Source organism: Myxocyprinus asiaticus, chromosome 16 (assembly GCF_019703515.2).
Source record: "Myxocyprinus asiaticus isolate MX2 ecotype Aquarium Trade chromosome 16, UBuf_Myxa_2, whole genome shotgun sequence".
NCBI lineage: Eukaryota > Metazoa > Chordata > Actinopteri > Cypriniformes > Catostomidae > Myxocyprinus > Myxocyprinus asiaticus.
This window is the reverse complement of record NC_059359.1, coordinates 2,404,840-2,422,773: the sequence shown is the minus strand read 5'-3', so window position 1 is coordinate 2,422,773 and position 17,934 is coordinate 2,404,840. Positions and strand designations below refer to the sequence as shown.

General features: G+C 34.9%; 1 protein-coding gene across 1 annotated transcript in view; it reads right to left on the bottom strand.

Moving 5' to 3' along the window:
• LOC127453929 (protein spire homolog 1-like) overlaps positions 1 to 11,831 on the bottom strand; it is a 49,083-nt gene extending 37,252 nt beyond the window's left edge. Inside the window, exons 1-2 of the mRNA XM_051720730.1 lie at positions 11,443 to 11,831; positions 3,567 to 3,598 (exon numbers count right to left, since the gene is read on the bottom strand). Of these exons, the coding sequence (XP_051576690.1) occupies positions 3,567 to 3,598; positions 11,443 to 11,713 (303 nt within the window). The 5' untranslated portion in view covers positions 11,714 to 11,831. The remainder of the gene's footprint in view (positions 1 to 3,566; positions 3,599 to 11,442) is intronic.
• Positions 11,832 to 17,934: the final 6,103 nt, after the last annotated feature.

The window sequence follows — 17,934 nt, the reverse complement described above, 5'->3', positions numbered from 1 at the left end:
ATGATTGTTTTTAAACAGGTTTCCCAAACACTACCCTGTCTGCCTGCTGTGTAATTTTTTTCTATGTTAAAATACTTTCTCCAATCCCATCTTAATACGCAGAGACAACTATAAGAAAGTAATTAGTAGGTTTTCGAAATCTCTAAAAACTGTGGGGGGAATTCTCTAAAAATAAATTGTGCCCGGTAAAAGCGCCGATTATTTGCACGTGCTGTCTGTGCTGGTTTAGCACCCAATTCACTAAAGAAATTATGGAGATCGGGCAACATTGCAAACATGCCCACAAAACTGCTGCTGAATGCAATTTGCATGTGCAATTTCGATCTTGCGAGTTAATTCTGAGCGCTATACAGTGGAGGATGCTGCAGACCATCGTTACCTGACACACTCTGGCAGGACTGAACAGCATCACTGCACTCCTGTGATTCAGACATGTGAATCATCTCTTTAACATCATTAAAGTGCGCTTGACTACATTGCGCATCTGGATATATGGGAAGTTTTAATGCTCTTCTCCATCATTTGATCAAATATGATTGATGATGCACACTAACATCTCTTTTAAATATAAAAATTATTGTACCGCCTGCTTTCAACCAGCAGTTAAAGCGCAATCTAAATTGTGCTAGGCATTTTATGTGAAATAAGCGCAAACTATAATAAGCCTAATTTACATAGAAAGGAGGCGTGTTTGCGCGGAAAGGAATAATAATTGAATACATCATTCAAACATTGACAGTGTAGGTTGGAAAAGTATGTGAACCCCTAGGCTAATGACATCAACAAAAGCTAATTGGAAGGAGATGACAAACCTGGCATCCAATTAATGAAACGAGATTGGAGGTGTGGGTTAGATCTACTTTGACTTATAAAAAGCACTCTAACATTTTGAGTTTGCTATTCACAAGAAGCATCTGCTGATGTGGACCATGCCTCACAACAAAGAGATCTCAGATGACCTACGACCAAGAATTGTTGCTTTGCATAAAGCTGGAAAGGGTTATAAAGTTATCTCAAAGAGCTTAGATATTCATCTGTCCACAGTTAGACAAACTGTCTATAAATGGAGATGATTTAGTACTATGGGTACTCTCTCTAGAAGTGGCCGTCCAGCCAAGATGACTCAAAGGGCACACCGCAGAATGCTCAATGAGGTGCAAAATAACCCTAGAGTGACAGATAAAGACTTGAAGGAATCTTTGGAACTGGTGAACATCTCTGTTCATGAGTCTACTATACGGAAAACATTGAACAAGCGTGGTGTCCTGCTATGGAAGGAAGCTGCTGCACTGTAAAAATCGTCAGTAATTTTAACAGTAAGAGACTGTAAAAATGCTACAGTAAAAAATGTTAATTGGTTAACGGGTAGTTACCTTAAAATATACAGTAAAAAATGATAATACTGTAAATTTAACAAGACAATAAATGTCATTTTACGGCAAAATGTTGTAATTAGATGTAAAAAGTATCATTTTACAGTACAATTAATGGTAAAATTGTATATTATGTTTAACCATACATGTACTTAACCGTACATGTACTTTTTACTGTTAAAATTATGGTAAAAATCAATAACAGGTACCACCAGCCACCTGCTCTCTAGATATTGATATTGGAAACAGACATTGACAAACCCACTATTGAGGAATCACAGTAAACTGCATATTTGAAATAGACTTAAGTAAGATCCATCACACATGTAGCTCTATTTGATCTACTGTACAAAGGTCAAGTGTGCTTGGAATGCAAACTGGAATCTGTTGGGGAATTACAGCTGCTACAAGTCTCTAATTGGCCCTGAAAATGTCACCAGCTGTTGACATCCAATTAACGGACTTCTATGACATTATCATTCAGACAGCCATCCGAGAGCTCACCAGCTGTGATTCGGACCAGAGAGAGCTGGTGGTGAAAGCTCACATCTGTGGTCCACAACATAATTGAATTAAGAAGCTCGGTTCCACTTTATATTAGGTGTCTTTAACTACTATGTACTAACAATAAAATACAGACAATACAATGTACTCATTGTGTAAATACATGTTGTTCTGCAAAATTCTCACAAGATTCACATTTGCTGTTACTGAAGTTGAGGTACGTACGGGTATATAAACCTATAGGTTTAGGGTAAGGGTAGGGTTAGGGTTTAGGGTAAGGGTAGGGTTAGGATTAGGTTAGGAGTAAAGTTAACAGTCTAACTACAGATGCAATTAAATTCAGGTACTTTAAATGTAAATACAATGCAAGAACACATATGTACATAACAAGTACCTTGTATCAAATGTTTAAATACAAAGTAGTTAAAGAAACCTAATATAAAGTGGGCCCAAAAACCCCAAACCCAAAGTATTAAAGTTTGGTCCGTTTGCTGCAGACATGAATGATACCTCAAATCATACGGCATGCTGAGGAGAGATGTGATAATATTTTTTTTTAACAACTGGATATACAAATTTTACCTGGTGGATGATAAAACAGTTGAAGAAAAAATCCTATAGGCTTACATTGAAAAAGGGAACGATGGGCTCTTTTCACCTGGGCCAGTAAGCAACCCTCTAACAACCTTCTAAAACGCCCTAGGAACTGCATAGTAACAGCCTAGCAATGGCTCAAACAGCAGATCACAAAAAACTACTGGTCGACAGATATGTGTATTTCAATGGGCGATGCCGATACTGATATATCAAGAGGGTTAGGTATAAATGGCGATAAACATAATACAATTTAACAACAGCAAATCAGATGTGCACAAAAGTTCTCAAGTGTAACAAACACTTATTTTATGCAATATTTACTCAAATGTGCATAAACTTGAAAAGAAAAAACCTTGATAACAGAAAGTGTTTACTATCCATTGACGAAAATATTGGTGGATTTTGGAACTGACACAAGGGAATACTAGCATGGATATCGGCCAATGCCAATAATCACAAAATGGTGAAAATATCGGCCGATTAATCAGCCTGGCCGATATATCGTTCTATCACTACAAAAAAAACCCCACTCAAAATACATTAGCAATAATTTGGTAGGCACGCATAACACCCTAGAAACCAACCAGAACACCCTAGCAACATGCTAAGACACACTCAGAACCACTCTGGCAAACACACAAATAAACCTACTACACTACTGCACCAGTTTCACACTAAGGCATTTAGTGAACTTTGCAAGATGGACAGTCACTCATTAATGTTATCATGTAATTATGTATATCCTCCTGAGACCCCGTGTCCACATGTGTGGACATACATTTTTAGGAAAACTATTTGATCTAAAAAAACATTTTTTTTTTTTGTGCACGTCTCTTAGGGGCTACTATTGTAGTTACAAATAAAAAAGGGGAATGGAAAATGCACAGCACCCATTATCGGGTCTCGGGAGGCTATAGGTGCTTTGGAAACATTTGGAAAACATTAAGAGGTGTTAAGGATTTCTACATATTACAGGTCCCACGTCAAGAGAGATTGTGGGGACTTTCTCAACTAAATAAGGATTTGTGTTCATTCATAGTTGATACTCATACTGGCATGAGGAATGAGTAGCAGTGCTAATACATCACTCACCTGTGTTGACGATCGAAGGGGATTAGGAGTACCTGTGGAGAAAAGAAAAAATGACAATCAGCAAAAGATGATAAAGAAATAAGACAACACAGTTTACAGCACTCGGTACACAAGTATCAGTTATGTAATTGACTGGACAATCTGCAGTGCTGATTGTTCTTACATAAAACACACTGACGGCAAATGTGCAAATGTGATGGACGACCATTATTACTGCATTAATGCAGACAATTCACTCTAAAAGTTTACCAACAACCTGCATATATCAGTATACTTAAAATCAAAAAATGCATGATAATGCATGTGAAATTATGTATGGCCGTGAATCAGCTTAATCTCATAGGCATATGATAGTGACTCTAAAGCGTGCAGAAGAATTATTGGCCTCGAATAGCAACCAGTGCCTAATTACAATGACTTCAGCAATTACTGCTTACAGTATATACCTTATATATGTGTATATATATATATATATGTGTGTATATATATATATATATATATATATATATATATATATATATATATATATATATATATATATATATATATATATACACACTGTATATATATTATGGCATGCTGTTCAGGAAATGATTGTATTTATAATATGAAGTTTTAGTATATGGAATGAAACTATGAATATATGGAATGAAACTCTGAATATATGGAATAAAACTGAATATATAGAATGAGAGAAACTTTGAATATATGGAATGAAACTTTGAATATATGGAATGAAACTATGACTATATAGAATGAAACTTGATTATATAGAATGAGAGAAACTTTGAATATATGGAATGAAACTCTGAATATATGGAATGAAACTCTGAATATATAGAATGAAACTTGAATATATAGAATGAGAGAAACTCTGAATATATGGAATGGAATGAAACTTGAATATATAAAATGAGAGAAACTTTGAATATATGGAATGAAACTCTGAATATATGGAATGAAACTCTGAATATATAGAATTAAACTTGAATATATAGAATGAGAGAAACTCTGAATATATGGAATGGAATGACACTCTGAATATATGGAATGAAACTTGAATATATGGAATGGAATGAAACTGAATATATAGAATGAAACTTGAATATGTGGAATGAAATTTGAATATATAGAATGAGAGAAACTTTGAATATATGGAATGAAACTTTGAATATATGGAATGAAACTCTGAATATATGGAATGAAACTTGAATATATGGAATGAAACTGAATATATAGAATGAAACTTGAATATATGGAATTAAAATTGAATATGTAGAATGAGAGATACTTTGAATATATGGAATGAAACTTTGAATATATGGAATGAAACTCTGAATATATGAAATGACACTGAATATATGGAATGAAACTTGAATATATGGAATGGAATGAAACTGAATATATAGAATGAAACTTGAATATGTGGAATGAAATTTGAATATATAGAATGAGAGAAACTTTGAATATATGGAATGAAACTTTGAATATATGGAATGACACTGAATATATGGAATGAAACTTGAATATATGGAATGACACTCTGAATATATGGATGAAACTTGAATATATGGAATGAAACTTGAATATATGGAATGGAATAAAACTGAATATATAGAATGAAACTTGAATATATGGAATGAAACTTGAATATGTGGAATGAAATTTGAATATATAGAATGAGAGAAACTTTGAATATATGGAATGAAACTTTGAATATATGGAATGACACTGAATATATGGAATGAAACTTGAATATATGGAATGACACTCTGAATATATGGATGAAACTTGAATATATGGAATGAAACTTGAATATATGGAATGGAATAAAACTGAATATATAGAATGAAACTTGAATATATGGAATGAAACTTGAATATATGGAATGGAATGAAACAATATACAGAATGAGAGAAACTTTGAATATATGGAATGAAACTTTGAATATATGGAATGACACTGAATATATGGAATGAAACTTGAATATATGGAATGAAACTCTGAATATATGGAATGGAATGAAACTGAATATATAGAATGAAACTTGAATATATGGAATGAAATTTGAATATATAGAATGAGAGAAACTTTGAATATATGGAATGAAACTTTGAATATATGGAATGAAACTCTGAATATATGGAATGAAACTTGAATATATGGAATGAAACTTGAATATATGGAATGGAATGAAACTGAATATATAGAATGAGAGAAACTTTGAATATATGGAATGAAACTGAATATATGGAATGACACTCTGAATATATGGAATGAAACTTGAATATATGGAATGGAATGAAACTGAATATATAGAATGAAACTTGAATATGTGGAATGAAATTTGAATATATAGAATGAGAGAAACTTTGAATATATGGAATGAAACTTGAATATATGGAATGAAACTGAATATATAGAATGAAACTTGAATATATGGAATGAAACTTGAATATATGGAATGGAATGAAACAATATACAGAATGAGAGAAACTTTGAATATATGGAATGAAACTTTGAATATATGGAATGACACTCTGAATATATGGAATGAAACTTGAATATATGGAATGAAACTCTGAATATATGGAATGGAATGAAACTGAATATATAGAATGAAACTTGAATATATGGAATGAAATTTGAATATATAGAATGAGAGAAACTTTTAATATATGGAATGAAACTTTGACTATATGGAATGAAACTGAATATATGGAATGAAACTCTGAATATATGGAATGAAACTTGAATATATGGAATGGAATGAAAATGAATATATAGAATGAGAGAAACTTTGAATATATGGAATGAAACTGAATATATGGAATGACACTGAATATATGGAATGAAACTTGAATATATGGAATGGAATGAAACTGAATATATAGAATGAAACTTGAATATGTGGAATGAAATTTGAATATATAGAATGAGAGAAACTTTGAATATATGGAATGAAACTTGAATATATGGAATGAAACTTGAATATATGGAATGAAACTGAATATATAGAATGAAACTTGAATATATGGAATTAAATTTGAATATGTAGAATGAGAGAAACTTTGAATATATGAAATTAAACTTTGAATATATGGAATGAAACTTGAATATATGGAATGAAACTCTGAATATATAGAATGAGAGAAACTGAATATATGGAATGGAATGAAACTCTGAATATATGGAATGAAACTTAAATATATAGAATGAGAGAAACTTTGAATATATGGAATGACACTGAATATATGGAATGAAATTTGAATATATGGATGAAACTTGAATATATGGAATGAAACTTGAATATATGGAATTAAATTTGAATATGTAGAATGAGAGAAACTTTGAATATATGAAATTAAACTTTGAATATATGGAATGAAACTTGAATATATGGAATGAAACTCTGAATATATAGAATGAGAGAAACTGAATATATGGAATGGAATGAAACTCTGAATATATGGAATGAAACTTAAATATATAGAATGAGAGAAACTTTGAATATATGGAATGACACTGAATATATGGAATGAAATTTGAATATATGGATGAAACTTGAATATATGGAATGAAACTTGAATATATGGAATGGAATGAAACTGAATATATAGAATGAAACTTGAATATATGGAATGAAACTTGAATATATGGAATGGAATGAAACAATATACAGAATGAGAGAAACTTTGAATATATGGAATGAAACTTTGAATATATGGAATGACACTCTGAATATATGGAATGAAACTTGAATATATGGAATGAAACTCTGAATATATGGAATGGAATGAAACTGAATATATAGAATGAAACTTGAATATATGGAATGAAATTTGAATATATAGAATGAGAGAAACTTTTAATATATGGAATTAAACTTTGAATATATGGAATGAAACTCTGAATATATGGAATGAAACTCTGAATATATGGAATGAAACTTTGAATATATGGAATGAAACTCTGAATATATAGAATGAAACTCTGAATATATGGAATGAAACTTGAATATATGGAATGAAACTCTGAATATATGGAATGGAACTCTGAATATATAGAATGAAACTCTGAATATATGATATGAAACTCTGAATATATGGAATGAAACATGAAAATATTTAAAAGGAAATAATGATATTTATAATATGATGTTTGAGTATATGGAATGAAGTCTGAATATATGGGATAAAATTCGGAATATATGGAATGAAACCAGAGATTATTGAAAAGGAAAGTCAGAATATATAGAATGAAACTTATAAACGTGATGAAATCTGACGTCATCAAAGCGCCATCTTGTGTTTATCATGTGTGGTTGTTAATGTGCACCCATACCATGCACTTGTATATCAGCTTCTACCTGAAGTGCTATTTCAGCCAACATCTCCCTAAGAGATTTGTAAATTCCTTCGACAATGATGCATAATGTTCTTTCTGCAACATTTTGTTGAACATGATTACTCATAAGCACTAAGAATGTTGCAATAATGGAAATATGATCTTCAAGATGGCGGGATATAGACTCTAAACTGTTTGTGTTGTTTGGAGTATGACCAGCTGTTGCAAAAAAGCTGTTTCATTCCATTCCTTATATTCAGAGTTTCATTCCATATACTCAAACTTCATATTATAAATACAATAATTTCCTGAATGGCATGCCATAATATATATATATATATATATATATATATATATATATATATATATATATATATATATTAATATTAATATCCAATACTGACTGATACCTATAAATAAATAAATAAATAAAATTAATCCAATAATTGATATAATACTGATATATCATGCATTCCTAGTTTATATCTATGTATTGTTAAATTGGTGCAATATTGTCAAAAGGCTGAAAATCTGTTTTTGTATTATTTCCTTTTGGTATCGAACGATACAGATACATTTAAAAAACATTAACATCAGTTGATAACCGATATAGTCATGATAGATCAAGCATTCCTAGTTTATGTATTTTTATATCGATGCAATATCATCAAAAGGCTAAAAAAACAAATTATATCACTTTCTTTCACATGAAATTTTATTTAAACATCTGTCAGTAACTCTTCCTTTCACATTCAAAGAAACAGCTCTGTCTGCTCTGAGCATTCTAGAGTCAGCACGACATTTTTGACAAAGCACAAAGCACAGCAACTCCTCCTTAAACCTGCTTTCTCCACAAGACAAATCCAATCTTCACACCACATCTCATACTAGATAACAATGACATAAGCATTTACTGTGACACCAGGGCCCTAGAGACAACAGAGCCCCACTCCTCAGATGATATACTATACAGGAAAGAAAATCACATAGGAAATCTCCTAGACAGCACTGAGACTAAATGGAGAGCAAATGAAGAGACAATGTTTACACTTGGCACAAAATGACACAAAACTGAGAACTGTGCAACCAAAGTCCCAATAATAGCCAGAAAAATTCTGATTTGGTGCATAACGCTGGATTTAAACAAGCCCCCGTTTCAATGATCTGTATGTTAGTAATTACCAAATTAAATGATATATATATTTTACAAAATGTGGTTTATTGATGAGAAATAAAAAAAAACTATCGGCACCAATTAATCGCTAAAACCGATATATCGGTCTACCTCTAATATTGAATCTATGAATACGAATATGAAATTCAGACCCTGATCATGACTTAAATATAGATTAATGAGTGTTCATAACTAGAGGTAAACCGATATATCGGTTTTACCGATTAATCGGTGCCGATAGTTACGTTTTGGGCCTATCGGTTATCTGCAAAATCTATTCTTATAGTTTTACTAGATAATCAAGTGTTCTAAATTGAATTGAGGGCATGCAAAGTAAAATGCGATTATATAAAAAAGGTTCCCCGTCAGCACATACTGTACATCGTGTTTCCAACTTCATATCTTGTGAATAATAATTGTGAATAATAATAAAGGAAACATCATCTTGGGGAAATGTATATATACAAAATCCTTCATATGGTGAATATATAGGCTATAAAAAGCTTAATTTGGCAAAAACTTAAAAATAGGGCATTGCAATGCAGCCAAGTCGCCGTCATTTCAAAATAAGAGTCCCCTGTGAATTTTGTGCTTGTTTATAGTTAAAAGTCCCACATTAAGTAGCAAATCTTAATATTTTCTGGTTATTATTGGGATTTTGGTTGAACAAAAAACTGCAACTCGACTCTTGTAGCATCTATATCTGTGCCCTTAAAAGTAAGGAAAACTAAGAATAATAATAATAAAAAAAAAAAAATTATAAATAGATTTTAAGAACTATCAGCCGATTAATCAGTTATCAGCCTTTTTCGCCACCTTAGTTATCGTATCAGCAAAATCCACTATCGGTCGACTTCTGTTCATAACAATGTTTGTCCCTCTGTGCATTGGGGAGAAAAAATCTGACCACCAGAGACCACTCACATCTTCTTTAAACTCTATTATGCTTAATTTATGATGTTTAATAATAATTTTAGAGTCATGCATGCCCAGTTTTCCATTTATTCCATTGATGCTACTGGTGATAAAGGCCTGTTTCATTATTGCATTCTATATACCTAAACATTCAACATACATTATTGCATATAACGTGGTGGATGCAAATTTGTGCATATTTTGTGATGAAGAACAACAGGGAAAGTAAAAAAAAAAAAACATGTGTAGGATGTTACATAGTGCATAGGCCTATGGACTCAAACATACATGCAATACTGCATATAACATGATGAGACTAATATAATATGACATATTTGGTGATGCAGAATAATATGGAAAAAGTCTAAACATATATAGGATGTTGCAATTTATAAGACATAGATAAATGCAACAATACATTGTACATGCAAAACTGCATAGAACGTGGTGAATGCAAGATTAGTTGGTGATGCATTACAACAGGGATAAAAAATAAAAATAATAGGTGGGATGCAAATTATAACACAAAGGCCTATGCACCCAAACATTGTACATGCAATACAGCATATAGCCTGCTGGTTTAAATTTTGTGCATATCTGGTAGCGGTAGACCGATATATCGGTTTTACAGATTAATTGGTGCCAATAGTTGCTTTTTTGGAACTATCGGTTATTGGCAAAAATCTCTGCAGATAGTTACAGATAGTTTTTTTTACTTTTATTCCTCATCAATAAACCTCATCTTGGGAAATATATATATATATATATATATATATATATATATATATATATATATATATATATATCTTCATCTGGTGAATATATAGGCTATAAAAAGCTTCATTTGGTAAATACTTATATATTGAGCATTGTAACGGAGCCAAGTCCCTGGTGTATTTCGGGCTTGTTTATAGTTAAAAGTCCAGTGTTATGCACCAAATCTGAATTTTTCTGGTTATTATTGGGATTTTGGTTGCGCACTAAACCTCAATGTCTGTGCCTGTCATAGTAAGTAAAGACTAAGAAATCATTCTATAAATCAATTAAAAAAAAGAAAATAAAAAAAAAAAACCTATTAGCCGATTAATCAGTTATTGGCCTTTTCCACCACCTTAGTTATCGGTACAGGCTAAATCCACTATCGGTCGACCTCTAATATTTAGTGATGCAGAATAATACGGGGGGGGGGGGGGGGGGATTATACCACATAGGCCTATGCACCCTAAACATTGTACATGCAATACTACAAATAAGGTGGTGAATGCAATACTATACATAATTTGTGATGCAGAATAATGTGGGGAAAAAATAAATATGTATATAGAATGTTGCAAACCATAAAACAACCCAAATCTATGACAATTAACATGCATTATCAATAGAAACACCCAAAGCCCATGTTGGTGTATGCAATGGAAGCGGATGGTGTTGATTAGTCACCTCCGGAATGTAACCGCACAGCTCCGTCTTTATAAATCCTCACATCTCCCGGGCCATCGGAACCAGCAAAGCCATCGGAACCGCGATTTTCCTCCAATAAATAGCGACAGCACTGGTAACACACAGCCCACGCCTGCTCTTCATTGATGGGCTGCTTGTACAGATGTAAAATCTCTTCCAGGGAGAGTTCTGCATCCTCCTCCTCGTGTATCAGCTTCTGTCCGCCCGCAGCAGCATCAGCATCAGCATCAGCATCTTTCCTCCGCGCCATCCTCTCATCCTATCCGCCACAGACAGGAGGAATGTGATGGAGCTCGATGCACAGACGGCGTCACCACCTGCGGTCATGGAGAGAGGTATGGATGAGCTGCTGATCAGTGCTGTTTGTGTGTATCTGCCATTGCACTGAAAGCGAACAAGCGAGAACGGAAAAGCGACACGATACAGGTTATCTAAGTGGGCGGGGCTTAGGTCAGTGGGCCGAATGTTCACTTTGATTGGTCAGTGACAATGGGTGTCTAAAAATGATCATTCTCATATTTTAAAAGCCACATTTTCTGTGTGCAGAATTGGTAAAAAAAAAAAAAAAAAAAAAACTTCAATGACTAAGATACTCTTTTGTACTCTAACAAAAATTAGCTACTGTATATTGAAGCTATTTAAAGCTGCACTTGGTAACTTTTGTCTTTGTGTCATCTTGTTCTTACACTGACACCTAGTGGCTTGGATGCAGCATCATTTAAAATCAATAGTTTTGGTTACTGAGATTAAGGGAGTTGTACTCAGCTGGTCATGTGATCCTAATATGGCAGCCCCCATATGTGGACCCCCTCCATGTAGAATAAAACAGCTTTTATAAGGTTGCTGATATAACTGGAGTCTTTATTTTAATGTGAGTCGTCACGACTTCCTACATATATTGCAAAATCACAATTAATGTCTTTAGGAGTTAAACTTTTTTAATGCAGAATAAATTACTGAATGCGCCTTTAAGTAACATATTTAAAAAAAACAATAGTGCCAATTAAATGCTGTATTGTGGTGCACAAAAACAAAGTATATCTCAGTTAGGGTGACAAAATTAAATTGAAAATGTACATTTATTTTAAATACAACAAATACAACTAAATACAATATTTTATATAACTGATTCGAAAACATAATGATAAACACAAACTGCAGTAATTAACAAAATTTTGCACTAAATAGAGCAAAGCGACTTCTGTCCAGGGGCTCGTTTACTTGAACTAGTTTATTTACATGAACCATCCGAACAAACCGATTCACTAAAATGGACTTCCCAAAGCCATGAGAGAGGATGGATTAATGGAATATTCCAGGTTTAATACAAGTTGAGCTCAATCGACAGCATTTGTGGTATAATGTTGATTACCACATAATTTCGACTCGTCCCTCCTTCTTTAAAAAAAAAAATTGGGGTTCTGGGTAGCTCAGCGAGTATAGACGCTGACTATCACCACTGGAGTCGCGAGTTCAAATCCAGGGTGTGTTGAGTGACTCCAGTCAGGCCTCCTAAGCAACCAAATTGGCCCGGTTGCTAGGGAGAGTAGAGTCACATGGGGTAACCTCCTCAAGGTCGCTATAATGTGGTTCTCGCTCTCGGTGGGGCACATGGTGAGTTGTGCGTGGATGCCGCCACACGCACTATGTCTCCACGGTAACGCGGTCAACAAGCCACGTGATAAGATGCGCGGATTGACGGTCTCAGACGCGGAGGCAACTGAGATTCGTCCTCCGCCACCCGGATTGAGGCGAGTCACTACGCCACCACGAGGACTTAGAGCGCATTGGAAATTGGGCATTACAAATCTGGGCGAAAAGGGGAGAAAATCACACAAAAAATAAATAAATAAAAATCTGTGTTACAGTGAGACACTTACAATGGAAGTGAATGGGGCAAATCCGTAAACGTTACAATACTCACTGTTTCAAAAGTATAGCTACAAGACGTAAACAATATGTGTGTTAACATGATTTTAATGTGATAAAATCTCTTACTAACCTTTTCTTACTAACTTCGTTGCCATTATGACGTAACACAGAACAGTAGTCCACCGCAAAAATGACAATTTAAACAACTTTACAGCTCAAATAATATACAAGTTTTATTAATGTAACAGTATAATTAATGTAAGTGCTTTTATAAAGTTATAAGCTTCACATTTCTGCTTTTAAAATGCTGTTAGGCTACTGATGAATATAGTTATGTTAGAAGCATCACTACTTTTAGTTAATTACTCCCCAACGATACTGAACATTTAGATAGACCTACTAGATTGAAAACATTTGCAATATAGTCCTACCTAACATTTAAGGCTGGATGATTCTGTAATGTGTTGTATTCATTGTTTTATTGTTATATCCTATTCTATATTTATGTTTACTGCTGTAATGCATCAATTTCCCATTTGGGATGAATAATGTAGGGTGCAATGGGGCTAAAGGCAAACGTTATTAAAAACCTTTTGATTGAATCACCTTGAACAAAACTGAAAATGACAAGTAAGTATTTTGTCTCAAAATAAATGTCATAATTTTGGGGATTCTCATTAGCTACATAAATTTGCAACATTTTAAACATGATAAAATATAAGATCAAATTACCTCATAATCACATTTTAGACATTACATGCAATGATCTCATGGATCAGAAATATTTTGCAGTGCATAATGACAAACAGGTGTCTAGGAAAGTGCTGTGGTAGTTTTTGTTGCTATGTAGGTTTGGGAGAAAATAAAATCAAAAGTGCCTTGTACCCCGCGGGGCCTTTAGCCATGTTGTACACTACTATTCTATCCTTTCTGCTTTGTAAAATGGCCTCATTTCATACTTATTCTGCTCTAAACAATCCTGTTCTGAGTTTTAGTTTGAACTGTTTTAACTATTCAAAGACAACTCAATACCACAAACATATTTACAAAATCAGGGACACAGATACATGTAAATCAAAGAGCAAAGAAATGTTCAAGTTTGAGTACAAGAGCACAGTTCTCACAGCTTTGGGATTTCTGAATAAATGCTAATGCATTGACTAATGTAATATATTTATATTCCTTAATTTTCTTTTGACTAAAACTTGTCTCAAAATAATATCACTTGCCAGGTAGTATTGCATGTATGTTTGGATGCATAGGCCTATGTCTTTTATCACAAACAGGGAGCACCACAGTCTTCTTCATGATCTCTCCTCCATCTGTCCTCTCACTACTCTCTAGACATCCTTCATTCACTCTGGACAGGTCATAATGTTAAAAGGTAATGTATCATTACAGTAATTATCATTCACATCACTTTCAAATGCTCCCATGAGACTGTTAGAGAAAACTTCTTTATAACCACTGATGAAGATAATTTATAGTTACAGCTATCTGATAGATAGATAGATAGACAGACAGAATGACAGACAGAATGATAGATAGATAGATAGATAGATAGATAGAACAGAAAGAGTGATAGATAGATAGATAGTTTTGCGTTCCCTCGCAGTAGCTGCGTTCCCTCGCAATACGTTTTGCATTCCATCACAATAGTTTGCGTTCCCTCGCAAGAGTTTGTGTTCCCTCGCAAGAGTTTGTGTTCCCTCGCAATAGTTTTGCATTCCCTCGCAGTAGTTTTGCGTTCCCTCGCAATAGTTTTGCATTCCCTCGCAATAGTTTTGCATTCCCTCGCAGTAGTTTTGCGTTCCCTCGCAATAGTTTTGCGTTCCCTCGCAGTAGTTTTGCGTTCCCTCGCAATAGTTTGCGTTCCCTCACAATAAGTTTTGCGTTCCCGCGCAATAGTTTTGCATTCCCTTGCAATAGTTTGCATTCCCTTGCAATAAGTTTTGCGTTCCCTTGCAATAGTTTTGCATTTCCTCCCAATAGTTTACATTCCCTCTAAATAAGTTTTGCGTTCCCTCGCAATAGTTTACGTTCCCTCTAAATAAGTTTGCGTTCCCTCGCAATAGTTTGCGTTCCCTCGCAATAAGTTTTACGTTCCCTCGCAATAGTTTGCGTTCCCTTGCAATAGTTTACATTTCCTCTAAATAAGTTTTGCGTTCCCTCGCAATAGTTTACGTTCCCTCTAAATAAGTTTGCGTTCCCTCGCAATAGTTTGCGTTCCCTCGCAATAAGTTTTACGTTCCCTCGCAATAGTTTTGCGTTCCCTCGCAATAGTTTTGCGTTCCCTCGCAGTAGTTTTGCGTTCCCTCGCAATAGTTTTGCGTTCCCTCGCAGTAGTTTTGCGTTCCCTCGCAATAGTTTGCGTTCCCTCACAATAAGTTTTGCGTTCCCGCGCAATAGTTTTGCATTCCCTTGCAATAGTTTGCATTCCCTTGCAATAAGTTTTGCGTTCCCTTGCAATAGTTTTGCATTTCCTCCCAATAGTTTACATTCCCTCTAAATAAGTTTTGCGTTCCCTCGCAATAGTTTACGTTCCCTCTAAATAAGTTTGCGTTCCCTCGCAATAGTTTGCGTTCCCTCGCAATAAGTTTTACGTTCCCTCGCAATAGTTTGCGTTCCCTTGCAATAAGTTTTGCATTCCCTCGCAAGTGTGTGCATTCTCTCACAATAAGTTTTGGATTCCCTGACTATGGTTTGCATTCCCTCGCAATAAGTTTTGCATTCAGCGACAAGAGTTTGTGTTCCCTCGCAATAAGTTTTGCATTCAGCGACAAGAGTTTGTGTTCCCTCGCAATAAGTTTTGCATTCAGCGACAATAGTTTGCGTTCCCTCACAATAAGTTTTGCGTTCCCGTGCAATAGTTTTGCGTTCCCTTGCAATAGTTCGCATTCCCTTGCAATAAGTTTTGCATTCCCTCGCAATAGTTTGCGTTCCCTCGCAATAGTTTTGCATTCCCTCACAATAGTTTTTCATTCCCTCGCAATAGTTTACGTTCCCTCTAAATAAGTTTTGCGTTCCCTCGCAATAGTTTGCGTTCCCTCGCAATAGTTTTGTGTTCCCTCGCAATAGTTTACGTTCCCTCTAAATAAGTGTTGCGTTCCCACGCAATAGTTTGTGTTCCCTCGCAATAAGTTTGCGTTCCCTCGCAATAGTTTTTCGTTCCCTCGCAATAGTTTGCGTTCCCTCGTAATAAGTTTGCGTTCCCTCGCAATAGTTTTGCGTTCCCTCGAAGTAGTTTTGCGTTCCCTCGCAATAGTTTGCGTTCCCTCACAATAAGTTTTGCGTTCCCGCGCAATAGTTTTGCATTCCCTTGCAATAGTTTGCATTCCCTTGCAATAAGTTTTGCGTTCCCTTGCAATAGTTTTGCATTTCCTCCCAATAGTTTACATTCCCTCTAAATAAGTTTTGTGTTCCCTCGCAATAGTTTACGTTCCCTCTAAATAAGTTTGCGTTCCCTCGCAATAGTTTGCGTTCCCTCGCAATAAGTTTTACGTTCCCTCGCAATAGTTTGCGTTCCCTTGCAATAAGTTTTGCATTCCCTCGCAAGTGTGTGCATTCTCTCACAATAAGTTTTGGATTCCCTGACTATAGTTTGCATTCCCTCGCAATAAGTTTTGCATTCAGCGACAAGAGTTTGTGTTCCCTCGCAATAAGTTTTGCATTCAGCGACAAGAGTTTGTGTTCCCTCGCAATAAGTTTTGCATTCAGCGACAAGAGTTTGTGTTCCCTCGCAATAAGTTTTGCATTCAGCGACAATAGTTTGCGTTCCCTCACAATAAGTTTTGCGTTCCCGTGCAATAGTTTTGCGTTCCCTTGCAATAGTTCGCATTCCCTTGCAATAAGTTTTGCATTCCCTCGCAATAAGTTTTGCATTCCCTCGCAATAGTTTGCGTTCCCTCGCAATAGTTTTGCGTTCCCTCACAATAGTTTTTCATTCCCTCGCAATAGTTTACGTTCCCTCTAAATAAGTTTTGCGTTCCCTCGCAATAGTTTACGTTCCCTCTAAATAAGTTTTGCGTTCCCTCGCAATAGTTTGCGTTCCCTCGCAATAGTTTTGTGTTCCCTCGCAATAGTTTACGTTCCCTCTAAATAAGTGTTGCGTTCCCACGCAATAGTTTGTGTTCCCTCGCAATAAGTTTGCGTTCCCTCGCAATAGTTTTTCGTTCCCTCGCAATAGTTTGCGTTCCCTCGTAATACGTTTTTTGTTCCCTCGCAATAGTTTTGCGTGCCCTCGCAATAGTTTGTGTTCCCTCGCAATAAGTCTTGTGTTCCCTCGCAATAGTTTTGTGTTCCCTCGCAATAGTTTACGTTCCCTCTAAATAAGTGTTGCGTTCCCACGCAATAGTTTGTGTTCCCTCGCAATAAGTTTGCGTTCCCTCGCAATAGTTTTTCGTTCCCTCGCAATAGTTTGCGTTCCCTCGTAATACGTTTTTTGTTCCCTCGCAATAGTTTTGCGTGCCCTCGCAATAGTTTGTGTTCCCTCGCAATAAGTCTTGTGTTCCCTCGCAATAGTTTGTGTTCCCTCGCAATCAGTTTTGCGTTTCCTCGCAATAGTTTGTGTTCCCTTGCAATAAGTTTTGCGTTTCCTTG